Below are 27,744 nucleotides of genomic sequence, written 5' to 3' on the forward strand. Positions count from 1 at the left end.
GCCTTCCACCTCCACAAAGCCTTATCCGGCCAGAGAAGGGCCTGAGTGATTTGGTTGGGATGGGGAAAGGAGCACCCCACATACACACACCTCCCTCTCTGTTTGAGACCTGAGGGCTCTTGCAGGTCCCAAGCCTGACCCTGTAGGAGGAGAGATAGCAAGTGCCAAGAATGAAGGGTCTAGGGAGGAAATCTGGTCAGATGAGTAGGGGCTGGCAGAGAAAATATGATGGTGAGGGCACCACTCCAGGAAGAGCTGCTCACCCCTTCACAGAAGTGACCTCTTTCCCTCCTACCCCAAGACAGAATAACTGAACAGGTATGGGGTGAGGTAAAGAAGGCAGCACATGGGGCAGGCAATTCACATATGCTTTGTTATTAAGGCAGAAGGGGGACTTGGGGGACACACTGGTCAAGAAACAGAGGATCAGGTTCTAGTCATATCTTTGGTGCTGAGGAACTGTGTGAATTTGAAAAAGCCACTTTGTCTCATTGGTCCTCATTCATGAAGTCAGGGATGTGGACAAAAGCAGGATGGCAAGTGAAGCTGCCTGGAGCACTATATTTGGAAGGACTATGAGGTGGGAAAGAATTGGTGATCCACTAGCAATGTCTGTCTTGGACATAGGACATAGTCCAGGCATCATCTGTAAGTCCCTTCCATTCGAACGCTCCATGAGTTGATGATAATATTTGAAGAAGAGTATAGAACTAGCACTGGCACTAGGAACACTGGCAGAGACTGGCTCCTGGAAAAGTCGATGCAATGATAGCCTGTGAAGATCTGCCTCCTGGCTGATTCTCAGTCCCCTCCCCCAGACTCCAGAATGCTACACCTAGTGAGGGATCCCCTCTAATGGGATGTCAGAATCCAATATGGTGTGTTCAATGCCACTTCCAGCACAGAGTTCCGTCGAGTTCTCTGAATCAGATCATGATGTGTATTCCAATTGGCACTGTCTTCCAGTGCACAAATATGGTAAACTCTAACAGGAAGCATCCCTGCAGTGGGAGATCCTCACAGTGTAATGCGCTGTGATCAGATGGTGAACGCCAAAAAGACCACCCTCCTTTATAAATAAGACAGTGGGTTCCAGCAGGGAGCTGCTTCACAGCGTGGTGTGTTCCAGCAGGACCGTCTTTAGCCCACCAGGAGGAGCTGCTTCCGCTGGGAGAAGAGAGAGGGAATCTTGCCTTCGCTGGGGGTGCCCCAGACATCGCAAGCATTCTCAATAGGGTTGTGGTGGGGACAGAGGCAAAGGCTGTCCACTGGGGGGAGAGGGTGGCCCTGACCCAGGTTCCTGGCTCAGGAGCCCCCTGGCCTTCAGCCACATCCTATAAGTGGGTCTCTTTCTCTCCAACTATCAGTCCCTCCTTCACTGGGGAGGGTCCACAGTTCTGGCTGCTGCCACCATCCAGATACAGGTGTTGCTTGGGCTGTGGCAGGCTGGGGTCAGGGGTGATGAGCTGTCGCAAGCGCTGTGGAGAGAAGAGGGAATGAGTGGGTATTGTTGGTGAGAGAGGCAAAGATGCTTTCTCATGTCTGTATCTTCAAAGCCCAGCACAGAGCCAGGAACATGGGAGCAGCTCAGTACCATATGAGTGAATAAATAAATATTTTGAGAAGAGAGAAGAGGCAATAATATGGTGATTAGGAATGTGAACTAGGTTCCACTTCTGGCTCTGTTACTTGTGCAATCTTAAGCAACCCATTTAAACCTCTCTCTGCCTCATCTGTAAAATGAGGATTATAAGAGTACCTTATAGAGCAGTATCTGAGACAGGGTAGAGCATCAATAAGTATCTATTTTTGTTCTTCTTATTATTACTAATTTTCTTACTACTATATGCTCAATAAATATCTATTATTATTTTCACTAGTAGTAATACTGCATTACTATCATTATTGGGGTCTGTGGTATCATCCCCCTTGTCCTCCTTGCCTTGATTGCTGATGTGAGGGCTGGAGTCATGACAACCTTCTCATGACGATGAGGTGATACAATGAAGACACAACATGCTCACTTAGGCAGTGCAGGAATATAGGATGAGTCTGGTCCCTAACGCCCTCTTTAAGCTGCTGAACAAAATGTCAGCACCCCCTGCCTCTGATCTTCTTGATATGTAAGGAAAAAAAATAAGCCTATTTGCTTATTGCAGGTTGAGTTTTCTGCTACTTGTAGACCAGATAGATTTCTATATTGTAATATCTCTGTGAGACACTGACTATATGTTCTTCCAGGAAGACATGTCCCAAACTCTAAACAGGAGGATTCTTGCGCATGGATCCCCACAAGGTTAAGGTCAGAAAAGATGCTGGGAGACTGTGTAGAATGAACCATGATAGCCAGTTATCAGTTTCCTGAGAGCAAAGGTTCTGTGCTCTATTAGCTCTGTGTCTGGGCTATTTATGTTCTTCTTTTGAATTAGTTTCCCCTTAACCCTTTGACAGTTGACCATTGGTTAACCTTCCTCCATGATCTTTTAGAGGTCAGATTCTAAAGGTCTATGACTCTGGGACTTTCTAATGTTTCTGAACATGAAATGATTAGACTGATCTTCAAAGACCTTTTTCTTTAAGGTTCTATTTGACTAAAAAGCTGCCCCACACTCGTAGGTGGCCCCCAGCAGTAGTGTGTTGCCCAAGACCCATCTCTCTCAGTGCCCTCCTGAATTTATCACTTCCCTCAGCGCCTACCTTCTTGAAGGTACCCTGGGTCTTCAGGAGGGTAATGATGATGAAGAGTGGGACGCAGACCATGGAGGAGAGAGCCAGGAACCAGCCAATGGAGTATCCCCAGGGAGGGTACACATAGATGTTGTTGTATTTGAGAGGTGTGTACTTGCTCAAGGAGAAGAAGAACGTGGCCTAGAAAGAGTGGGGCAGAAGGCAGGGAGGTCAGACACAGATGAGATAGAGCCAATGAAATTCTCTCCTTTCTACTTAAATACACAGTGACAGAAGACAATTTAAATACACTGTGGTACATTTGCAAATGGCTTTTGCTTTAAAAAAGTAAAAGCCATTTGCAAATTGTGGGCCTAGGCATCACTCGCATCAAAGACTGAGACAGGAGGAGACACAAAGGAAAGGAAGAGAGATGGAGGAGCTCTAAGCAGACAAAGAGACCAATACCTGGGAAATCGGGCAGATGGCTGGAGATGCTGTGAGAAAGGGATGGAGAAGGAATAGGAATAAATAATAAAGGCAGTAAAGCAAACATATGGAGAAACAGCCCCAGAAAAGAAGGGTCAGGGGAACCAATACATCTGAGGGAATGGACCAGCCTCCCAAGATCACTGGACAGGCAAGGACAGAGCCCCACAACTCGGGCAACCTGTTCCTCATCCCCACTGAGTCTGCTGCAGGCAGGAGGGAATAAAGGGGTAGCTGGGTGGGCACATACCAGGCAAAGTCCAGGGGTCAGGATGAGCCAGGAGATCTTTACCAGGGGCCATGGCCGGTAGCCAATCATGTCCTCAATGTTGTCATAGAAACGGTCTGCCCCTGCCAGGCACAGTGGGGGAAGAATGAGAACAGAAGGGTGGGAACAGCTCATGGGTATTTGGGAAGGACCCACTTGGTAGCTCTTCCCCCCACCCTGTGAATGAGATGGGTCCCTGGCACCCAGACACGGTGCTGGGAGTTGGGGAGGGAGAAGGAGCTGCCACCAACAAGCCAGGAGCCCTGGGGTCACCCAAACTCTGGGCGCAGTCTCTGTCCCCGTCATTGGATGAAGACTCCACTGTCCTAACCACACAAGTGGGTGAGAGCCTACAATGGGACTCGGTGCTATATATACAGATGCTTGTTTATCTGCATAGCGAAGATGAATTCGGTTTCAAGTCAAAACACAAAACAGCAAGTGTGCACTGCTCAAGCATATCCTTTCCACTCTGATAGAGCCAGATCTCCATGGGAAGGGAGGGGAGGGGAAAGGAGGGGAGAAGAGGGAAGGGGAGGGGGAGATCACTACTGGGAAGCCTAATTCTCGACTCCAGATGAATCCCCTGCATTCTCAGTCACGCATGGGGAGAGGGTTGACTAGTGCACATGAAAACACTGATGCTTGCTTTGTTTAATGGCCTCAGGTTTTCACATTTGCTCTATCTTCTAAGTGAAGAGCCACTGATTGGTAAAGGCACTTAGAAGACCACTAAGGCAGGAAATGCCACCGTTAAAGAGTCATTCCTCTGCCTTGTAAATTTCTCCCCAGTTATAAACCAAATACTCTTGAGTAGGTTTAACATATTAAGACTCAACCTCACTGTGGTTGGGTTCATCAGACCCTCTCTGAGAACAGGTTTTGAAAAGAAAGAGGGACAATCGGGAAGACATCGGGTGCTTGAGTGAGAAGGGACAGGACATCTCCAAGGAGCAGAAAGGACACCAAACATGAAGGCGGAGGGCAGCAAAATGAAAGCTCTCCTATTCATAGCTTGTTACAAGGCCCCAGTACGTGGCACCCCTTACCCTCTCTGCCCTGAGCTTTGTGACTTTGGCAATGTGTCCCCCAACCTGGTGCAGTGGAACCAGACGCCTCTTCCACTTACTAGCTGTGTGAGCTCAGGAAGGAACCATAACTCTGAGCCTCACCTTCCCCCGTAAAGTCCCACCCTGAGCTGGGTTCCAGAACTCCTCCCCACCCCCCAACCCACTTACCATACACCCAGCTGATGCAGATTACTTCCGACATTGCGAGGAAAAGCAGGCATATGCCACTGGAAGCATAATAATCAAACAACTGGAAGACATACATCCCGCCCTGTGAAGGAGGGTGGAGAGTGAGAACTTGGCCAATAGGAGCAGGGACCACATTCCACCACCCAGCATCAGGGAAAGCTTCTGTCCGTGGCTTCCTCCCCTGCCCATGGGAAGTTTCTCCTTGCCTCCAGAAGGAGTTTGCTCTACCTCTCCCTGCTTCCTGGCCACTCACTTTACATCAGGGCAACAATTCTCACACCTGCAAGGACGCTGGGACTGTGGTGGGCATACACTGCTTGTTTGCCCAGCATTCCTCTCCCTGCTCCAGGCCTGAGGGAGAGGCTTGGCTGGACCCTTGCCATGCTCTCCTGTGGGGTGGTTGGGTGGCAGAAGTTGCCTTCTTTACTATCAGCAGGGCCATCTGGCTAAGAATGAGGTCACTAGAGGAAAGGGAACCAGGAGATAGAGAGGGGCATTTCTGACCATGACATTAGAGCAGCTGGGTCCAACCACAGATAAAACAGACTATTTCTACTCGACCCCCAAACTCCTCTTTCTGCTTAAGCCAGCTTGTGTTTGGTTTCTAAAACCAAAACAGAGCTCACAAACAGAGATGGGTTCTACTGTGTGGTCCCTACAATCGCACTGTGAGGTGTCAACACCGCTGGCCAGCAGGTGAGAAAAGTGTGGCTCTGAGAAAGTCAGCGGTGTCCCCATGGCTCCCTCACCCTGGAGCTCTGCCGCAGCGCCGCCCCTGCTCACCTCGGTGACCAGGAGGAGCCCTATCAGGTAGCACAGGATGGAAATGCCAAGGATGAGGAGCTCTCGCCGCCCGCTCCTCCGGAGCTGCCTGGGGAACATGTCCACGGAGGCTGTCACCAGGCACTCCACACAGACAAACTGCGGGCCAGGAGGGAAGCTGAGTGAGAGGGGCCCTGCCCTTGGGCCTTCCCCAGCACAGCCTTGCCCCAGCCTCCTCTCACCCCACTACCCCTGTTGATGCACAGGAGTGCGGGGGTACAAAGGGCAGACATGGGTGATGGCCAGAGGTGAGGTCATCTCTGCCCTTGGCCGCATATCCACAAAAGAGGGCCCCAGCAGTGAGACTTGGAGAGCGGAAATGTGTTCTGTCCCCAAGGCTATGGGGGGCAGGATGGGCAGCTTGAGCCAAGTATCTGGAAGGAGGCAGGAGGGACATTTGGGAGGGTGCATCCAAGCATGGGGAAGGGTCAGGTGCGGGGGAGCAAAGCACTGGGCCTCTTACCAAAGAGGGTCTCGAGATCTGGGTCACCCCACTAACCCCAAGGACAAGCCCTGGACAGTGGAAAAGGCCTTAAAATGTATGGTCAAGAGAAGGGGAGGTAGAGGGAAGGTAATGCAAGGAAATGCAGAAGCTGAAAAGATAGTCACCAGGGCAGCGCTTGGCAAGGATGGGCTGGACAGGGCAGGAATGGACAGGGCAGAGCAGTGCAGGGCTGGGCAGGGCAAGGCTAGGCAGAACAGGGCGGGGCTGGGTAGGGCAGGAATGGGCAGAACAGGTCTGGGCAGGACAGGGCAGGGCTGGGCAGGGCAGGGCTGGGCTAGGTGACGAACCTGGCTGTCCAGCCCTAGGAAGATGAGCATGATGAAGAAAAGGCAGGACCACAACTGGGATAAGGGCATCATAGTCACAGCCTTAGGGAATGCGATGAAGGCCAGACCAGGACCTGCCAGAACACAACACAATCAGGTGAGCCTATGGCTCTCACTCTCTCAGGAAAGGCCCTCTCCAGAGGCACTGCGTATGCGCATGTGATATGTGTGTGTGCATGAGTGTGTGTGTATGTGTGTGTGTGCATGTATGTGTGTGTGTGTGCACGTGAGTGTGTGTCTGTGAGTGTGTGTGTGTGTGTGTGTGTGTGTGTGTGTGTGTAATAGGGGTGGTTCAAGAGGGCAGGGTGATTCCATTCATTATTCTGCTCTTCCCAGGTTCCGGGGAGCATGCTGTCCAACAATCCACCTTTCTCCATCCATGCATGCAACTGTAGGTCCATCCAACCATCCTATCCCGCCTCCCTCCCTCCCAGGGTTATGGAGGCCCTGCTCTGTGCCCTTAATGCTTAAAGACTCAGAGGACCCCTGCTTTCCTGTAGGATGATCTGTGTACTGACCCTCCTTCCCCTCAGGTCCCGGACAGCAATGTAACACCTACCGGACTCCGCCACTTCAGAGATGGGCACCGCCTGCTCTTGGGACATGAAGCCCAGGATGGAGAAGACCACAAATCCAGCCACAAAGCTGGTGGCACTGTTCAGGAAGCAGAGGGCAATGCAGTCCCTGCAGGCGGGCGAATGCAGATTAAAAAAAAGGGGGGGGGGAGAATGAAATTTATTATTTGAGGAGAGATCAGAAGACAGTAAGAGTATAAGAAAAGGAAGAGTGAATGGGAAGAAAAACAGGAAGCAAAGGACAAACAAGGGGTTTCAAAAAGCGAGGGAAGGGAGACAGAAGAGGGAGGAAGAGAGAAATTCGATCTGGGAAACGAACCCAGAATGCCAATTTCACACAACCTGTTGCTCCTGATAATAAAGAAGGAAGTCTTGGGCTCAATGCAGGACCTGCCCTCCTCAGACTCGGGCAGGCAGGTTCCCCCAGGGCCCCTCGCCAGGTCCCTACCTGTAGCAGTTGTTGTGGTATTTGTTGTAGCTGCCCAGGGCTGTCAGGCACCCCTGACAGATGGCAAAGGAGAAGAAGATCTGGGTGCCTGCATCCATCCACACCTACAAGGACCCCAAGGAAGTGGTGAGAGAGAGAGCGGAAGCCCAGAGGGCCTGCTCCATGTTCCCAGAGAGTCCCTTAATCCCAACCCTTTGTGACCACACCCTCCTCCCACAGGCAGGATCCATCTGTAGCTTGGTTCTGTGGCCACTAGATAAGCACCAAGTAAGAGTGTGTTACTTGAAATTCTTAGGTGGAGTCTGTCACACACAGCCATGCCCCAGACAAGGTGAGGCCCTCTGCACGGGGAGCCAAGAGGCATTTGCCCAATTCAACAAGCAGAGTGTGCCTTGGGCAGCCACACTGGGCGTAGGGGCCACGGCATTGAAATAGAGAGAAGAAACGCCAAGCATTCTGGGGGTGGAGGGGGTGGAGAAAAAGAATGTGCTCAGACAAGTCCTAGAGCAGGAAATACAAATCATTGATAAATATGTGGGGAAATATCCAACCTTGCAGTCATAAAAAATTTTTTAAATAAACCAACAATATAATATTATTTTGGCTATCAAATTATCAATGATTAAAATAACTCATAATCGATCTCTTATGGTCCTTGCTGAAACGCTGGCAGTGGCAGTCTGCATCTCTGCAGTGGGACAGGTCAAGAACCTGAAATGTGCACACTCTTTGACTTAGTATGTTCACGTCTAACTACTGTCTGGAAATAATGACCAGAGATGTGGTCAAAGATTTAAACACAGGTGCTCATTGCAGCCGTACATACAATAGTAAGAAAACACATGGCCTGTACGTCCGGAACAGGGGAAGGCGGGAGTAAATGATGATACTGGCCCCAGGTGTGACACTCAGGACATGATGGGTGAATAAATGGGTGGGATGGATGGATGGAGGAAATAGTATGCGAGTGTTAAAAATGGCATTTACAAATGAACTGAATAACATGAAAAATGCTTAAATATAAGTGAAAAAATATGTATCTCTATATACACTGAGTGGCCAGATTATTATGACTTCTGAACGCATAATAACCTGGCCACTCAGATTATTAGAGACCAGGTGCATAAATTCTTGCATGGGTGGGGTCCAGCCATCCTGGCCAGGGGGAGGAGACATGGGCGGTTGGCCAGCTTGCCTGCTGGTTGAACTCCTGGTTAAGGAGACATTTGCATATTAGCCTTTTATTATATAGGATATACACTGAGTGGACAGATTATTATGCATTCAGAGATCATAATAATCTGGCTACTCAGTATATTATATAATTATTTCAACTATGTTATCATTCTCTCTCCTTCTCTCTCTCTCTCTTACACACACACACACACACACACACACACACACACACCATCCAGCTAGGAAAAAATGATGGAAGGAAATATACTAAAATACTAACAGAAGCTCTAGCCAGTGTTCCTAATTGGTTAGAGTGTTGGCTCAGCACCAAAGGGGTGGGTTTGATTCCCTGTCAGAGCACATGTGGGAGGCAACCAATCGATGTATGTCTCTCACATCAGCGTTTCTCTCTCCCTTCCTCTCTCTCTCTCGCCTTCCCTCCCTCACTCACTCCCTTCCACTCTCTCTGAAAAGCAATGAAAAAAATATCCTCAGGTGAGGATTTAAAAAAAAAAAAATCAAAATGCTAACAGACTGTATGTAGCTGAGTGGTGGGTTTTTAGTTCCTTTTCATGTTAAGTTTTCTCCAGTGGACATTGATTGCCTTTAAACCAGGAGGAAAGCAATCAAAGGCTTTCAAAAGTACAGATCTGGTTTGGGATGAGAGACTTTTGGGAAAATGATCCCCAGCACAGTTCCTACCTGGGGGTCCTTCAGGCGAGACAAATCCGGCTTCAGGTAGTAGATGATGCCCTCGTAGGCTCCAGGAAGCGTGACGCCTCGAATCAATAGGATGATCAGCATCAGGTAGGGAAACGTGGCTGTGAAATAAACAACCTTGGAGGAAAGCAGGTCAAAGTTACTCCTAGTGCGGTCACAGCAGCCAGGAGGTCACAGGGACCTGCTGTGGTCTTCTTGTCACCCCTCCCAGGGAGGCACAAGCCATACCTAGCTCAGTGTCCAACACCTGAGAGACATCTGAGAGGGACCAACACACAAACTTTCTGCACTTTCATTCCATGTTCCTGTGGGTGTTGGGCCCCCAGCAGAGTGTGAGACACATCAACAGGGCCAGGGGGAGAAGGGAGGGCAGGGAGGGTTACAAGTTTCCAGCCGTAACATTTCAAAGACTATTTTTAAATCCAGAATCTGGTCTCCCTTAACCCCTTATTCTGGCCATCCTCTTCATGTCCCCTGAGGAGGGCAGGTTTGTACAGTGATCTGTGAGGAACAAAGACTGTATTTTCCAGGCTGAAGGCTGGGGAGCAGCAGTGGGTGGTCTGAGTTCCAGGTATCCTGGAGACACTCAGAGGGGAATCCACCCTGGTCCTGGCCAACCTCAGCCCCTTACCAGGTGGTGGCAGAGTCCTTGTTATTATTACTGTGGCTTTTTTGTCATTACTGTCACTGTTTCATTATTATTCCAACAATCCATGGAATGGGGCAGGGGGTGCTGCAGGAGCAGGCTAGTCAAAGAAGTCAAGGCCTGTCTGATCCTGGCTTTAAAGAGCATGAATCCGTCTCAGCCTCTCTGGTTGGAAATTAGCTCAAAGCTGAACTGTCTCAGTGCAGTAAGCACTGTGGTCCATTCTTGGCTATAACCCCTTCAGTGATTGGAACTAGCCACCTCAAAGACAGGTCTGTGTGCTAGCTCAAGCTAGGCATTGTCTTGATGTGTTTGCTGTTAAATACAGAAAGCAAGTCATAGGAGTGTCTGATCCAATCCTGACTCAGTTGGTTGGAACATCTTCCCATGCCTCAAAAAGTTGTGGGTTCAATTCCTGCTCAGGGCACATACCCCAATTGTGGGTTCCATGTATACAGAGACAACCAATTGATGTTTCTCTCTCCTCTTCCCTCTCTCTAAAATCAATAATCATCAGATGGGGATTAAAAAACAAAAACAAAAAGAGTGTCTGATCCTAGCGGTGTGATATACACATGTACCAGGCACAGCTACACACATACACACGTATAAAGGAAACTAGAAGGCAACATGGCAAAAGGTTAACAGAGGGATTTGTATATCCAACCTGCCATCGCGCTGATGGCTTGTACAATGCTTAGCTCTGACAGTGGGCCTTTTATGTTTCTGATTTTTCTCTGCATATTACTTACATAAAGAGGCCTTTTAAAATCATATCAAAAAAGGAAGGCTTTCCTTATATTGAACTAAACTCTGCCTTCCTACGATTTCCCATGTTCTCACTGGGCCTCTCCCTTAAACTATGCTTTCTTTCCATTCTCCAAAGGGATGCTGTGAGTGTCCCTGGATGCTCTAGGGACACAGAGAGCTTACCAGGAATCGCAGCACCTCACCTTGCCTGTGATCTTGACCCCCTTCCAGATGCAGAAGTAGCAGATGATCCAGGCAAGCAGGAGACACAGGGCCAGTTCCCAACGCAGGGCTCCCAGGTCGTGGATGCCTGCAGTGATGCCCAGAACACGTCTCCTAATGAGTGGAAAAATAAATAAACAGGTGAAAGGCTAAAAGGGACAACTTGCCTCTGTCATCAAGTCTCCTGATTCTTAGAGCTGATCCCATAAATTTCATATTCCAGACTTTCCCTGCCCCACCCACTCCACCTTCCCATGGCCCTGCCATGTTCCCACCTGTTGTCTGTATGCCCCTGGCTGTTAGAAGACCGAATCATGTAATACCATAGGCATCTTTGTCTTTCTAACTCATTCAGATCTCTCTGTTGGAGAGAGAGAGAAAGAGAAAGAGAGAGAGGGAGAGGTGAGGTAAGGAATGTATAAATGAGTATATGGAGAGTAAATATTTATACATGCAGGTTGATGAGCAAGTATATGAGTATCAAGTGGAGGGGTTGAGTGTATAATAGTGCCTGAAGCTGTGTACAGGAGTGATGAAAATGTGTGAGTGTGGGCACAGGTAGGTGTGAGGGTATAAGTGGTCATGTGGGAAAGTGAATGTGTGAGTGTTTAGTCTGCCAATTTCTGTGGTGTAAATACTCCCACCTTGGCCAATGTGACTGAACAAAGAGTTGGGATGGGATGTGTATTAGCTCTCCTAAGTGGGTCCAGACTGTTTCCAGGACACTAGTGGACATGTGTGGGTAGATGTGCAAGTCTTGGTGGGTAGATGTGCAAATCTTGTACAGGGAATGTGAGGGTATAGGGTGGATAAATGTGTGAGTCTCAGTGAACATAGATAGATTTGGCAGATGTAGGTGGACAGCTGTGGTTAGATATGAGCCTCCCCTCATCTCTCAGTGATGTGTGGGGTAGGGGTAAGTGCTGGAAAACATGCACAGAGAGCCTCAAACTTGCACCCCATGCCTCAGACATCCAAATTTCCTCTGCTTGAGGCCCCTTGGCCCATGGCAACCAGGCGCACCACCTACTCCCAAAATTCTATGACAGGTGAGGTGAAGTTCTCAGAGGTTGTCACTGTGTTGGCTCCTGAGTGGTTCAGAAAGTCCATGCAGTGCTCTGTTGGGGAAAAGGTGAAGCGTGCATTAGCCAGGGATGAGATAGGAAGAGATGCCCTCACACCCTAGTACCTCTGTCCCTCTGGTCTTGAGGCCTGGTGGTTGCCAACATTCCAGATCCCAAGAGCTTCCTTGGAAGCCCCCACCTCCAGAGTGTCAGGAATTGGCTGCTCAGATGGTTCATGGGCTCAGTCTCCCCACCCCATTTGCCTCATTCTGCTCTTGTTCCCGCTCACCAACCTCTGACACAATCCAGCCACCACAGCCCAGCCCCTAGGGAGAGACCATATCCCAGGAGGTGGAACGATAGATACCTGTGTTCCAGGTATTGGTACAGGTTGTCCAGGGCAGCTCAGAGGTGAAGGAGCTGAACAGATAGAAGAGGGCCCAGGCGAGAATGATGATGTAGTAGACATTCAAATAGGACTCAATGACCACAGATGCCAAACCAATGCCTTCCGGAGTGGGGGAGGGGCGGGAAGCAATAAGAGAATCCATGAGATCAATGTCAGCCCCCAAAAGTCACCTAGAAACTGCCCGTTGTGATTAGGATACTAGGTGCTACACAGAGAGAACCAGGTTTTATTTATTGGCCTGAGAAGCCATTTACAGATTATTTTTCTGAGCCAGAAAAGCAGGTTACAGAACACTATCCTTAAGCATCCTTCCATTTTTATGATATACTAGAACAGTGGTCTGCAAACTCATTAGTCAACAGAGCCAAATATCAACAGTACAATTGAAATTTCTTTTGAGAGCCAATTTTTTTAAACTTAAACTATATCGGTAGGTACATTGTTATCAACTTAATTAGTGTATGTGGTATTTTGTGGAAGAGCCACACTCAAGGGGCCAAAGAGCCGCATGTGGCTCAAGAGCTGTGTTTGCTGACCACTGTACTAGAGGCCTGGTGCACAAAATTCGTGCACTGGGAAGAGAGAGGATCCTCAGCCCAGCCTGTGCCCTCTTGCAATCCAGGAGCTCTTGTGGGATGTCAGCAGCGCTGCTGAGAAGGCCAGAGAGGCTCCTGCCACTGCTGCTGCAGTGAGCAGGCTCCCCATGTGAGAGCACACTGACTACCAGGGGGGAGCTCCTGCGCTGAACATCTGTCTCCTGATGGTCAGTGCACTTCATAGTGACTGGTCCTTCTGCTATGTAGTTAATTTTCATCTTAGCCTTTTATTATATAGATTATTTGATTTTTTTTTTATGAGAAAAAAATCTGGAAGGATGGGCATCCAAAAATTAACAAGTGGTTCCCTAGGTCAGTGATTTTTCAACCTTTTCCTTTTCATGATGCACATAAACTAATTACTAAAATTCTGCAGCACACTAAAAAAAAACACATTTTTTTACTAATCTGACCAAAAAAAAAGTAGGTATAATTTTATTCATTCACACCCAACAGCTATTGTTGTGCTGGCTGTTGTCATTTTTTAGCTTGGCAGTCTAAGGGAAAAGAGGTCACTGTCCCTAACTAAATAGTCAGGAATTGCATGTTTTAAAAATTCTTGAGGCCCACGAGTTAAAAGTCACTGCTCTAGGTTATAAGATTTGAGTTCACTTCTTACAGTTTTTTTTTCTTTTTGCCTCTCTGCATTTCCTAGTTTTTCCAGTACAATCATACATCACTTGTAACATTTTTAAAGGGTGGGAAGAACACAGGAGTAAATATGGAAATTTTGGTAGAATCTGTCTCAAAATAAGGCTCAAAAGAAGAGCCAAAACCAGAAGAAAGCAGCAAGGAAAAGAGCGGTCCCAACGTGTGGAGCCTGCTCAGTCTAAATGCCACCTCCCCCTGTGGGCAAGTGTGGGCGGCGAGTGCTGCGTGTCATTTGAACACCTAGCACCAGTGGGGGCTTAGGGTGCAGCCAGTCTCCTGGACCAACCCTAGGAGACTGGGGCGGGGAAGGGGGGGGGGGTGGTTAGAGCAGGAGCAGTCACCCACCCACCCTGCCTTTGCCACGTTGGATTAAAAGTAGCAGAGCGCTCTCAAGTGTGAGAGCCCGCAGGGATGGGGCGCTGGGGGTTGGGGGGGGGGGGGGGGCGGGAAGCAGCCCAGGAGAGCAGCTGCTTGTTCATCCAAACTCAAGAACTAATGAAGAAGGTGGAAGACCTAGACAGCCAGCGAGGGCTGGTGGAACAATCCACGCTGACTGGCAACAATGCCCCCTCTCGCCCCCCCTCCCCCGCCCCACTCCGTGCCAGGCCCAGATTCCCATTGGCCTGGCAAACTCAGTAGGGTTTGGGGGGGTTGGGGGAGGGGGGAGACAGGAACAGAGACGGGGCAGCCTGGGGTTGGGCCACGGGAGGGGACGTGGCGAGGACTCCCAATTGTGGGGGGTCCCCAGGAGCTGGCAGCCGCCAGGCGGGGTGTTTAGTGCGAACAGAGCCGCACCCCAAACAAGCAGCCACTGTGCGCGGCGCTCCCGCCGCCGCCACCGGGAGCCCCGCCCGCCGGGAGGCCGCCGCGGGAGGGGCCCGCACATCGCTGTGCGTGGGGACCGGGCGCAGGAAGCCCGAGCCGGCGTGTGAGCTGCGGGGGTCGGTGGTTGTGGGTGAGCTGAGGGGTGAGTTTCTCCGGTGCCTCGCGCGTGCGCTCAGGCGCCCCGGGAGGGTGGCCATGGGGCGGGGCCTGGCAGTTGGGCATGTACTGGGTAGCCTGAACCGTCCCACCAGCATGGGCGCACACAACTGCAGTGAGCCTTTGCCTGAGACCTTAGGCCATGGGGTCTCTTTTTGGGAAAATAAGAAGGGAGCAGCCTAACCCTACCCCAGCCTAATCCACCCCCCAACCCCCACCCAGTGCTGGCTCCGCTCCCCTGCCCATGTTCCCCTGTCAATTACCTGTGTGCTGCAGAGGCCAGCCCTGCTTGTGCCGCCTCTGAGCTGGCTTGGTCCTGAATAGAACCCAGCTGTGTGCTCAGCCAGAAGGCACAGCACTCCCGGAGCCCCAGAACTCTGGAGTAGAAACCTGAGTGGGCCAAGCTCCACTCTGCCCCCACAGGGCCCCATGAGGCCCAAGAGGATCGGCCAGGCCAGCCTGCCTCCCCTCCCCCAGTCAGGTTCCCAGCCTGCCCAGGAGCTAGTGTCCCTCGCTATGCCCACTTCTGCCCAGCCTACCAAGCTGGGCAGCAGCCCTAGGCAGCCTAGGCCCTGGAGCTCCCTCGGGGGCTGACATGAGGGAGAGTCTCTGATTCACATATTCAAGGGCCCTCTCAGGAAGGAGGAGATCCCTTGGGTTTCTCTCCCGCTGGCCGGAAGGGGACTGGCCCAATCCACTGAAGGGGAGTGGGAGGTGGAAGAACACCCCAAGCTACTCACATTAGAGCCAACAGATGCAGAGAGAAGAGGGCAGGGGTTGTCCCTAACATAATCCCTAACATAGGAAAGAGCATGGCCCTTCAGCTCAGGTAGATCTGGGACCTCATTTTTCAAATCCTTGGCAAATGACCTCATTTTTCACATCTACAAAATGAGGTGACTGGAGTTATCATTGGAAGATTAGGTGAGGAACTGCAGGGAAAGTGATGACATGAACCCTGACACACAGTAGGGCTCAAAGGGTGTTAGACATCATCATCATCACTATTATTATATACTTTGGAGGCGCGTCTGGGACCACACCGTATACTAGCACACAGGAACACGTTTTCCATGAAGCTGGTTAAGATGAAGCTTCAGGGTCCCCCTTGGCAAGGCTCTGCTCCTGGTTTTTCATGTGTGACCTTGTATTGGCTTTCTTGAGGAATGCCTTCCTCCTCAGGATGCATAAGCCAGCTTGTATTTCCTAAGTGCCCCACAGCACTTAGCACAGCATGACAGTGGTTCAATGACAGGGTAGTGAGCAGATAGGACTGGGGAGTCAACAGTGGGATGGAGGCAGGCTGGTGGCCTGCGGGGAGGTGGGCCCGGGGGAACACTTACCTTGGAGAAGGGGACAGATCTTCCTCCAGGCTGTGACGCTCCCTTGGCTGGTGTACTGGCCCAATGCCACCTCCAAGAAGAACAGCGGGATGCCACAAGTGAAGAAGAAGATGAAATAGGGGATGAAGAAGGCTCCTACAGAGGAAGGGGAGGTAAGGGCTGAGCCTTTAGCCTAGGCCTTCATCTCCCTCCTCACCCCTCCCAAGGGCACAAGTTGGCTCCCCCCTATCTGTGCCCAAGGACAGGCAGAAAATTTTCCAGTCTGAACCTTACTCAGGACAGGAAAGATCTTGGAAGGGAAACTTCGGTGGAGATCCTAATGTATGCGCTATTTATTTTCTCAGTGTGCTTCACAAATCTAGTCAATTTATTATTTTTGGAACAAAAACATGTGTTCTGTATAATTTGATATGATTATTAAATCATCACGTTTGTTACATTTTAGAGAAAAACAAATAAGCAAAAAACACCTTGGAAAAATTATTTTCCCTCTAATAATTTCAGAGGATTTTTTTTCCTCCTCCAGGCTCTGATCTGGACTGGGCTCTCAGCAGAGAAGGCCATTCCTCTGCTCAGCCCCACTTGCAGGAACGGGGGTGACAGCCAGTCAGGTGATCAGGTACTGACTACAGGCCCTGACAGGAGGCGGGACTTAACAGACATCCAGCAAATTATATATGAGTGAATTTCTAAGCCCACAGAACCCACTTCAGTCACAAAGTGACATACCTCACCTCAGAAGTATACCCATGGGCCAATGGATTATTGTTTATTGTGCAATAATAACACTTAGCACTTATTTGGTGTTTACTGTATGTAAGGCACTCTTCTAAATGCTTCACCAACATCAAAATCCTCACACAACAGCCTACCATTATGTCCATTCTATTGATGAAAAACTGGGGCCACTTTAAAGATTCAAAAACTGAGACACAGATGAGAAAAGTGAGGCACAAACTCAAGTGGTCTTAGTATGTGCTCTTAACTACTACATCATAGCCTGAGTCGGTTTGGCTCAGTGGATAGAGCGTTGGCATGCTGACTGAAGGGTTCCGGGTTTGATTCTGGTCAAGGGCACATGCCTAGATTATGGGCTCAATCCCCATTAGGGGATGTGCAGGAAGCAGCTGATCAATGATTCTCTTATCATTTACTAGAGGCCCCATGCACAGATTTGTGCACCAATTCTAGCACCCGTGGGGTCCCTCAGCCTTGCCTGCACCCTGTTGCAATCCAGAACCCCTTGGGGGATGTTTGACTACCAGTTTCAGCTCGATCTCCACAGGAATCAATTCCTCTCAAATCTGCCCTGCTGTGCCTGCATGGGAGCTCCTTCATTGAGCGTCTGCTCCCTGGTGGTCAGTGTGCAACCAGTTGTTCTGCCATTCGGTTGACTTGCATATTAGGATTTTATTATATAGAATACTAGTGGCCCTGTGTAAGGATTCATGCACATTGAAAAGAAATTAATTAGTGGGATGGGACTGGGCAAGACAGGCCAGACATGCCCTGGAGCCAACGTCTTGCAGTTCCTCCCTGGCCAGCCACACTTGGGGCGTCTGTGGAGTGAGCAGGGTCCCTCCAGCAGGTGGGGTCCCTCAGCCCTGCCTCCGGGATCGGACCAAAACTGACAGTCCGACCTTCCTTGAAGGGTCCTAGACTGTGAGGAAACACTCTGCAAAGTTGCTGTCACTCAGCAGCTCCTGCATTGAGTGTCTGCCCCCTGGTGGTCAGTGCACGTCATACCTATCAGACGGTCAGCTGGTCAACCAGTCACTTATCCTTTTACATATAAAAATATATGTTTTTATCTTCCTTTTCCTTCTTCTCTGAAATCAATATATTTATTTATTTGTGTTATCATATGTTTTGACTACTACATTATATAATGTCTCTCAAGTAATCCATATTACTTTGTAGAAAAATAGAAAGTACAAAGAAAAAGAAAGGAAAAAGCATTATATATCCTTCCAATTTCTTTTAAACATACAGACATATATATTTCTTTTTTGGAAAAAAATGAGACCCTACTATATATTATTTCATGACTACATTTTAAAATGTATATCATGAATTTCTTTGTGTATCAGTAAATACATCTCTATGCCATCATTTTACTGGCCGTATAGTATTCCACCTTGGGCATCTGTCCTAGTTTATTTTATCAGCATGTCCTTTGGCTTTTTCTGTTGCTTCCTAAGAAGACTGCTCTGATGCAGACCGTCATCCACAAACTGTGCACTTGTCTAATCTGCTTCTTAGTATCAATTTCAACAGAGGAATTGGTGGGTCAGAGGGTATGCACAGCTTGGGGTTTTTATTTTCTGCTCTTTTTTTTATTGGTAAAATATATATAACATAAATTTTACCATTTTAGCCATTTTTAAGTATGCACTTCAGTGGCATTAAGTAAGTACATTCACACTGTTGTACAACCATCACCACTACCCATCTCCAGAAGTTTTTCAACCATCACAAGCTGAAACTCTGTACCCATTCTCCTCTCTCCCAGCCCCTAGTAAACACCATTCTTCTTCTCTCTAAATTTGCCTTTTCTAGGCACCTCATGAAAAATTATCCTTTTGTGACTGGCTTAGTTCACTTAGCATAAGGTCTTCAAGTTTCAGCCATGTTGTAGCATGTGTTAGACTATCCTTCCTTTAAAAAAATAATTTTCTATTGATTTCAGAGAGGAATGGAGAGGGAGAGAGAGCTATAAACATCAATGATGAGAGAGAATCATTGATCAGCTGCCTCCTGCACACCACCTACTGGGGATCAAGCCTGAAACCTGAGCACCTGTCCTGACTGGGAATCCAACTGGTTCATAGGTTGATGTTCAACTGCTAAGCCACACCATCTGAATTTATATATATACTAGAGGCCTGGTGCACAAAATTTGTGCACTCAGGGGGGAGGGGTTCCCTCAGTCCAACCTACACCCTCTCATAGTCTGGGAGTCCTCAGGGGATGTCCTACTGCTCCCACCACCATTACTGAGCTTACCAGCCATAAGCCCAGCTTCTGGCTGAGTGGCACTCCCCTTGTGGGAGGGCACTGACCACTGAGGGTGGGGGGGCTCCTGCATTGAGCGTCTGCCCCCTAGTGGTCAGTGCACATCATAGTGACCGGTTGTCCTGACATTCAATTGATTTGCATATTAGCCTTTTTTTTTTAATAAGATTACTCTTTCATTCCTTTTGAAAGATTTTTCTCTGCAGAACTATGTATTAGCTAATGATTAATCATGAGTTAATTATTAAAAATCCATCAATAACCATTTTGACTAATAGTTATTAATTATTTGTAATTAATATATTAGTAAAAACTATATTTAACTGCCACCCAGAGCTATGGTCAGCTTGTGATAAACCATATTACCACACTGAGCAAAAAATTGACATTTAGGTCAGCCTGTGGAGTTCCCACATAGGTCTATGATAAGTCATCTAGATAAGGAAATTACTCCCTGGACCTTCACTACTACCTTCCCTCAAAGACCAGTGACCTCAGAGGGAGACCCCGACCTCGCTTAGTCCCTGGCATTAAAGGGGACATGATCAAGACAGCATGTCTTTCCCAAGTAGTTGGGCTGGGACAGAACTAAGTGAGAACATAGGTGACAGGAAGGAACACAGAACCTGCACAGTAAATGTGATCTGGTTTTGCCATTCCCCAGGTGACCTGGCTCAGCCTGTCCCTCCACGCTGTCATAGGTGCTTGTCTCTCACCCTGCCCCATGGTCAGTACAGAGGTCACGGCCACAGCTGCAGCCACCAGGCAGGACAGAGGCGGGGTAGGCAATGGAACCTGGGCTGGCATCATCCCTTCTTTTCAGATGGCAAGGCAAGAGGCATGCAGTGATGTGGGAGCCAGCAAACCTGGCTTCCGGGACCTACTGCTGCCATCCAGGTTGGTGGTTTGGGGTGTCCTCTATGAATTGAGGGCTCTGCCTAGATCATCTTTAGCTCCAGCTCTAACATCCTATGTGTCCATGAAATTGTGGCCTGGGATAAAGAAGCAGGTCACTGATCAACCGAAGGATTTGTATGCAGACACAGACACTTGGTCGGGAGGGGGGGGGGCAATGAGGACATGTGCGGGGGGGTCAACGGGGGGAAAAGGAGACTTATATACTAAATACTATTTGTATTACTTTAAACAATAAAATGAAATTTTTAAAAAATAATGGAAAGGGCCGGTACCGGTTTGGCTCAATGGATAGAGCGTCGGCTTGGGGCCTGAAGGGTCCCAGGTTCCATTCTGGTCAAGGGCATGTACCTTGGTTGCGGGCATATCCCCAGTAGGGGGTGTGCAAGAGGCAGCTGATCAATGACTCTCTCTCATCGATGTTTCTGGCTCTCTATCTGTCTCCCTTCTTCTCTGTACAAAATGAATACAAATAAAAAATAAAAATAAATAAATAAATAAATAAATAAATAAATACATAGGGGAACACTATTGAAAAAACAATAACATGGGGGAAAATGAGAAGTAGGTTACTGCGTCTATCTCTTCTTCCTGCCTCCCCTCATCTCTGGTCCACCATTAGTCTCCCACTCCCAGTTTTGGCTCCGTAGTCCTGACCTGCCCAGGAAATCCTTTTTCTATTTCTTTGGAGTCATTGGTTCAAGCACTTTGTTATAATAACTGAGCAAGCACGTGGTGGATACTCAGTAAAAATGTGTGAAATTAAATATAGATAGTGTTTCAACGGATTTTCTAAATAATGGTTACCTTTAAATGAGAATGTTTCTTGTTTGTTTGTTTGTTTGGTTGGTTGGTTGTTTTTTACCTTCCAGAATATTTTTAATGTCCACTATAAACATATATTATTTCCACCAGAGTACAGGTATTTCAAAAGGCAAGCATGGATCTGGCCAGTCACAAATTAATTCATAGAAATGTGAAACATTCCAAACAGGTAAATCCATAGCCACAGAAAGTAGATTAGAGGTTGGCAAGGGATGGCAGGAGAGGGAATAAGGAGAGGGAACAGGTACAGCGCTTCTTTTGGGGACGATGAAAATGTCCCAAAATTAGTGGTGGTGACGGTTGCACAGGTGAGTGAATATACTAAAAACCATTTAATTGTGCGCTTAAAAAGAGTATTCTGGCCCCTTCCTACCATGCCCCTGCTCATTTGTACTACCAGTGCTGAAAATAATAAAATTTTCTTTCATTTAAAAAAAATCATAGACAAGATAATGTCTTTCCACTGAATGAAACTCCTCAGAGGTTCCCACCTCACTCAGAGCAGAGCCGCTGCTCCCGGTTCGGAGTGTTCTGCACCTGATTCCACCCACGAGAGTCGCTCCCTCACCTCCCTCGACTCTAGTCCATGTCCCCTCCTCAGTGAAATATTTCTGGTATCTTAGTTTATACTTCACACCCCACTCCCCCACCCTGTGGCCCAGCACTCTCTATCCTCTTCCCGGCTCTGCTATTCACCATTTCACACATCACCATTTGACATACGTACCACATATTTTACCTATTTGTAATCTGCCGCCCTTCACTAGAAGACAACATGTGGCATTTGTTCTGTCTTGCATCTAGAGCAGTGTCTGGCACATGCTATGCCCACAATAATGTGAGTTGAATAAATAAATGGCTCCTGTCAACACTGGCATGCATACAGAGTAATGAAGGAGCCTATTAAAAACTCAGACTCCTAGGTCCTGCAGTTGCTCATTTAAAATTTGCTGTGGCCCTGTGGGGTATCATCGCCATTTCACAGAGGGGGACCCTGAGGCCAGTGGTGGAGCTAGAACTCGAACCCAGGTCCTCCAGCTCCATCCCAGCCTCCTTCCGTTTTACCACAGTGCCAAGGCAGGAGGCACCAGGTGGGCACTGCCTGGTGATCAGGGCACAGCTCTCCCCACCGCGCCTACCTCAAAATGAACTCACCACCTCCGTTTTTGTAGCAGAGATAAGGAAACCTCCAGACATTGCCCAGCCCAATGATCTCCCCGGCCACTGACAGCACAAACTCCATCTTGTTGGTCCATTGGCCCCGATCCTTCACCTGGCCCTCGCCTTCCTGGTCCAGCTTCTCTCCCTCCTCGGGGACCCAGGTGAGCACAGGAGGCACGTCCTCGTGGACAGTCGCTTTCCCATCCATGGCCCCGTAATGGATCCAGAGGCCGCCGAGCTGGGAGTGGGGCTGGGTGTTGAGACAGGCACAGCCTGGTGGGAGGAGAAGGAATGAGCTGTACAACGCCAACACATGCCTGCCATCCCTGCTCTCTCCATCCTAATCTTTCATTGTTGCTGGAATGTTGCTTCAATGTTGTTGGAATGCCGCTCTAATATTGATTTTCTTCTGAAGCTCTCAATGACATTTACACCTAAAGTTACACTTTGCTCTCATGACTCTGAAAACAAATAGGGAGCAGATCTTAGCTTGCCCGTTTGGCAGATGGGAACACCCAGGCCTTGACAGGTGAAGTGACTTGCCTAAACCATTTAGAACTACATTTATGCCCAGGCTTCCGGCCTTTTATTCCAGGTCCCTTTGGATCTTCACAGCCAGCCACCTGTGTGCCCCAGCTCCTCAGCCTTCAGGCCAGAAGGGATCAAGGCTGCCAGGGATGACAGCAGGTCAAAGGGCAGATGCGGCCTAGGTGACTGCATGGTTTTCTGCTGGGCAGCTGTGTGCTCATCCCTGTGCCAGAGTGATCGACCAACTCAGGGTAAACATGGGAGCCCGCTAGCTCGAGGCATCTGATTGGGAGGAAAGGGAAAGGTGGGGCCTCCGAGCAAGGCCAGATGAGGACTCGGATGGGTGCCAGGACCAAGAGTAGGTCTTCAAGGGAACCCTGTTCTTTTTCTCTCGGTTGTTCCTCTGTCCTGAGAACAGGGCGGGATCCTGGTGATAGAAGGGGTCACCAGAGCGATTCTCACTTGGTAGGTGGTCTTCTCCAGATCAGAGTGACCCTGAAAGGAAGGGGTCAGAAGTAGCTGCATATCATAGCAGGTCGCTGCCCTTCCCTACTCTCTGCTCTGCTAACAAGCCCAAAGCTCCCTGCACTTTCAGGAAAATCACGTGGGCCACTCAGCTTTACTCTGCCCTCTTGTTGTCTGTTTGTCAATGGCCACAACACAGATGGCTGCAGCCTGGTGTTGTACTTAAAAATCACAATTTGCCTCCACTTCTCTCTCCCCCACCCCACCATCTCCCTGAGGCTACCTCTTGCCTCTGTTTCCCTCGCGCTGCCAGGAGGAGGTGCCAAGAGTGCAGAGGGCAGCACCCATCCCCCGCTGCTCCCCTACGAAGGAAGGGCGTTGGGGCATCAAGTCACTCAGAGTCACCAAGTGCCCCATGCTCCTCCACGGCTCTGCGGAGACACAGGGTCCTTTTTATTAAAAGAAGAGTCTGTGTTTATTTGTTGGTCCTTTTAACCCAGGCAACAGCCCAAGTCCAAGTTGGTTAGGAAGGTGTGGCAGGAGCCATTTGAGGTTGTGGAAATTTTTGAAGGTGACTTGAAGGATGCAGGTTATCCCAGGAATGGGAAAGCATGTCAGGGTGAAATTCCGGTATTGGCACCTACTCAGAGGCTGCTATTGCAAGCTCAGTCCAGGCAGGGAGACGAGGAGAGAGGCACACAGTGGAAACCGGAGGGTGAGTGGGAGAAGGGAACGGAGCAAGCTCCGGGTTCAGAGTAAGCAGCAGGCCTTGGGGGGCTTGAGAAGCAGGGCCTCAGGTTGAAAGAGCAGGGTAGTCTCGCCCCAGGGGGAAAATTGATGATACCTGTGGATGCTGCTACAGAATTTAGGCTGGGCACCCTGAGGATTGACCCTTGAATCATTATCAAACAAATGGATGGGTGGATGGATGGATGGATGGATGGACTAAAAAACATTGAAGAAAAAAGCACCAGATAGAAACCAAAGTTTTAGTCCAAACCTCCCTTATAATAGTAATCAGTTAATATTTGAATAAGTTCTGTCCTAAAAATATACATCTTTATATACATTATTAGACTTCACCTTCATAAAAATCTCTGACGTAGGTATTACTATTAACTCCATTTTATAGATGAGGAAATGCTCAGAAAAATTAAGAGCAAAAACTGAGCGCAGCAGGTGCTCAGTAAAAGCTTTTTTTGAATGGTTGGCACAAACTTACCAAAGCAGGAAGTGGTGGAGCTGAGTCTCTAACTTGCTGTGTGACCTTAGGCAAATTGCACCTCCTCTCTGTGCTTTATGTCTCCTGGAAGAGAGAGTAACCTCTGCTCAGAAGGGGTGCTGGGAGAGCAGAGGATAAAAAGAAGATCCTTACAAGACAAGGAGAGATGATTGCCTTTGCTCACAAGCCATACGGGAGCTCAGCTCAGAGTGAGCTCAAGCACAGGAGTTGCCAAAGGAGGCCCGAGGCAGGCCTTGCTGCTCCCAGACCAGAAGCAGCTATTTCAGGGCTAAGCTGTCCTCAGCAGTCAGAGGTGGGGAAGGAGTGAATGAGGGAACCAGAGGAAAGTGTGGGATCAGGAAACAAATCTCAGAACCCAGTTTGGCCACAGGATTTGGGTTGTATCGCAGATGGGATGGAGAGAGAACACAAGCTCGTGAACTGATAGTAATGTGACTTTTTTTTAGTTAAAAAAAATGTTATTGGGAGGACCATAGCTTACGGGTAAGAATGAAACACTGGAATGGCAGAAGGAAAGTGAGGGCATGTGAAAGGAAAGCTGGCCCAGAGCCATGGTAAATCAGCGGGGAACAGGCTTGATTTGAGCAACCGGGCTTCAGGTTACACTCAGGGAACAAATGTCCAGGAAGAGGTTAGGCATCAAAACCAGCTGTATAGAGCTCTCCTTTCTGGGTTACTTTTAAAAGCTAGAAGGACAGTACACCTGGCCTTCCTGCTACCCTCACCCACCCCCACTGTGCCCTTCCACCGAAGCCCGTTTGCTAAGGATAAACAACAGTGTCATCCACAGTCAGGAGATCTCCCCCTCCCCACGTCCACCCCAGCCCTGCCACCTCTCCAGCCCCCAGCATCATCTCCCCAGGCTGCCCACTTGCTCTGCCAAGCTGGGGCAGGGTGTGGGGGCAGGCCATGGACCTCACCATACCTCAGTGCCCTCCAGCAGCAAAGAACCCACGGCCACACTGGGCTGAGTGCTGCCCGTCGAGGAAATGTTCAAAAGACTGCAAGTCCAAAATTAACTGTTTGTAGGAGGCAGGCATGTGGGCGGAAGCCTGGCCAGGGTCTAGCAGAGGAGCAGACAAGTGTAGCAACGCTACTCCCCACATCCTGCTGGGACCCCAGCTCAGCCCTGTCACATCCCAGGCCAGCATGGGACACCCCAGCTCCTGCTTCAGCCCACACCCACATACCAGTTACCGTTTACGTACACACACTGGTGCCATTCCCGTCACGTCCCTTTGCACACACATACCTGTGTGCATGGCACCAAAACTGGCTCCCGTCTAGTCCTTCATGCCCTGGGGGCTGCTTGGCTTGGCTGGTGGCCGCCTGCACCTCCCGTCAGCCCCCCACAGCCCCCTTCAGGCACCAGCATGCCCGTGCCTTCCCTGAGCCAGGCAGCTTCCTCCTCCTGCTCTGCTAGGAGGCAGGCAGGAGCCCCTCAGAAGTGATTGCTAATTGCAGACCACGGGCCTTCAGGAATGGCCGAGGTTTCTCCTGTCTGCTTCTCCTCCCACATTGCTGGGCACTGTCTGCTTCCCTCCGGCTCTTAGTCAGGTGATCGCCCCCTCCTTCACTCGCTCCCTGTGGCCGTCCCCCACCTATGGACTTCTCTGCTCCCAAGGCTTATTCTGGAGCAACTCAGATGCCGTGGGTGGTGAGGGGGAGCTGGGACACCCCTTGTTCTGGGATCCTGAGCAGCAGACTTTGCTCTGGCCCAGTGCATTGCACCACAGACACACACAGTCTGCCTCTCAGCTCTCATGTTGCAGCCCCTCTGAGGACCCTCCCGGGAGACAGCGAAGACAGATCCAGCCCCCACCTCCTGCTCACCTCAGCCCCGATCCCGGCTCCTGTGGTCAGCTCAGCTCCATGCCTCAGGTCCCCAGGAGAGCCCAGGGAAGCCACTACGGGAATACCCAGAGAGACAGGACCTGAAAGGGAAATTGTCCTCCACCTTCGCTCCTGCTCCTGTCCTCCCAGCTTAGAATCCCAAGTGAGCCGTGTCCTGGGCTCCCAGACAGAAAGTGACTGGTGTGTGTGTGTGTGTGTGTGTGTGTGTGTGTGTGTGTGTGAGTGTATTGGGAAGCGAAGGGACAGAGAAATACCACGAGCAACAGGAGGGATTGAGGTCAAAAGTTTGTGAGCCAGGATTACAACATCTAATCTCAGTAAGTCAAGTCCTCTGTCCCCAGTCCCCCACCCCCACTCACTCCCTCCGCAGCCCCTCCCGCCCTCCCGGCATGCTGCCCCAAGAGGACCCCTCCACGTGGGGCTCAGAGACCAGATCTGACCTCAGCTCTCCTCCTTTGGTTCCTGCTTTCCCTCTTCCCCCTCCTCACCTTGCCCGCTCCTGGTACCAGCTTCTTCCCAGGGATGAGGCGATGGGGACATACGGGCAGAGGCCAGCCCCCTCTCACCCGGAACAGAGGATGGAGCACCAACTCCCAGGCTGGAAACCGAGAGCCTCAGAGGGGAGTTGGCCTCGGTGACAGAGTGCGGGAGGAGGGTGAATCACATGCTGGACTTTTCCACCAAGTACTTGCCCTCTGTGGTTTCGAGGCAGGCTCCGGACCTGTACAACTACTACGCTTTTCCTTGGGATTTTCCCAGAGAAAGTGCCCAGAGCACACCTCAAGGAACTCAGAGGACACAGGTTTGCAATCACATCTGAGTCTGAACTCCTCCTCTTGTCCTTTTCCGTCCTGGGAGCCTCCGTGTATGGATCTGTAGAAGGTACCGGTACATCACAATGCCCGCTTTGTAGAGTTGCTGTGAGGGCTGGAGCAATAGGGTAAACTGCTTAGGATAACATAGGTGCTTACAGGGAGTTGTAGAGGTTTGCTGTGGGTCCTCTGAAAGCTGGGGCTGGGGTGGCAGAGTGTGTGGTCGAGGCAGCCCTCAGGCACACAGCTGTGCCTTGTCTGGTTGCCTGGCAGCTCTCAGGTGAAACGTACTGATTAATGTGTATGTCCCATGCTGTGTGCCTGGTGGACTTACCCAGAACAGGGTCCTGTCCCTGTTCCTAGCACACCCTCAGGGTGTTGGAGGACTGACATAGGCCCATGCGTTCAGATTAATTCAGAACAGCTGGTGCCTCTTTCAAGGCAATGAAGGTGCTTCTTCAGCTCTAGATGGTAAGGAGGAGGGGAAGTTGTGGGGAGAAAGGGAAATTTCCCTTTGCAGGGGCTTCCCCTCTGTATTTTAGAACTTCCCAGCAGGGCTGAGATTGAAGTGAGAATCTCTGTTTGTAATTTTCCATAAAGCACCCCCCTCCCTGTATCTCAGCACCTCCTCAGCACCTCCTGTGTAAGTGCTTCAAGGGGAAGCCAGAGTGAATCTAAATTCTCAGACCTTTGCCTCTGTGAAAGAAGGAGACGGGCTGGGGTCGCGCCCAGCAGAGCAGGGTGTGAGCGGAGCAGCCGGAACTCACACTCCAGTCACCCTGTGCTCACCTGGGGTGCTGTGGCCTGCACTGCTGCATCTGCCCTGGTCAGCATGCTGGCCACCAGTGTCAGCCATGGAGCTTACTGCAGAAGGACACCAAAGTCCATGCAGCTATTCCAGAACAAAATACCCACCGGCCTCTCCGTGAAGGGGAGAGAGAGCAAATAGAATCAAATGAGGCAGAGGGTGAGTATCCTAGCCATTCATTCATTCATTCATTCATTTTAT

General features: G+C 49.7%; 1 protein-coding gene across 5 annotated transcripts; it reads right to left on the reverse strand.

The window, feature by feature from the left end:
- Positions 1 to 359: 359 nt before the first annotated feature.
- SLC6A12 (solute carrier family 6 member 12) lies at positions 360 to 27,269 on the reverse strand. Of its 5 annotated transcripts, XM_045588372.1 has the most exons (18): positions 26,412 to 27,269; positions 25,903 to 26,003; positions 24,995 to 25,132; positions 24,049 to 24,132; positions 21,828 to 22,106; positions 15,918 to 16,052; positions 12,305 to 12,445; positions 11,904 to 11,991; positions 10,855 to 10,987; positions 9,238 to 9,372; positions 7,360 to 7,463; positions 6,896 to 7,020; positions 6,298 to 6,410; positions 5,467 to 5,604; positions 4,663 to 4,765; positions 3,407 to 3,507; positions 2,698 to 2,868; positions 360 to 1,478 (listed from the first exon to the last, which is right to left on the reverse strand). In XM_045588372.1, exons 5-18 carry the CDS (start codon positions 22,039 to 22,041, stop codon positions 1,335 to 1,337), a joined length of 1,845 nt encoding a protein of 614 aa, XP_045444328.1. In that variant the 5' UTR covers positions 22,042 to 22,106; positions 24,049 to 24,132; positions 24,995 to 25,132; positions 25,903 to 26,003; positions 26,412 to 27,269; the 3' UTR covers positions 360 to 1,334. The 5 variants fall into 5 exon arrangements, with proteins under 5 accessions (XP_045444328.1, XP_045444326.1, XP_045444327.1 ...); XM_045588370.1 differs by lacking the exon at positions 24,995 to 25,132; XM_045588371.1 differs by lacking the exon at positions 26,412 to 27,269 and having other exon boundaries at positions 25,903 to 26,257.
- Positions 27,270 to 27,744: the final 475 nt, after the last annotated feature.

Source organism: Pipistrellus kuhlii, unplaced genomic scaffold (assembly GCF_014108245.1).
Source record: "Pipistrellus kuhlii isolate mPipKuh1 unplaced genomic scaffold, mPipKuh1.p scaffold_m20_p_3, whole genome shotgun sequence".
Taxonomy (NCBI): domain Eukaryota; kingdom Metazoa; phylum Chordata; class Mammalia; order Chiroptera; family Vespertilionidae; genus Pipistrellus; species Pipistrellus kuhlii.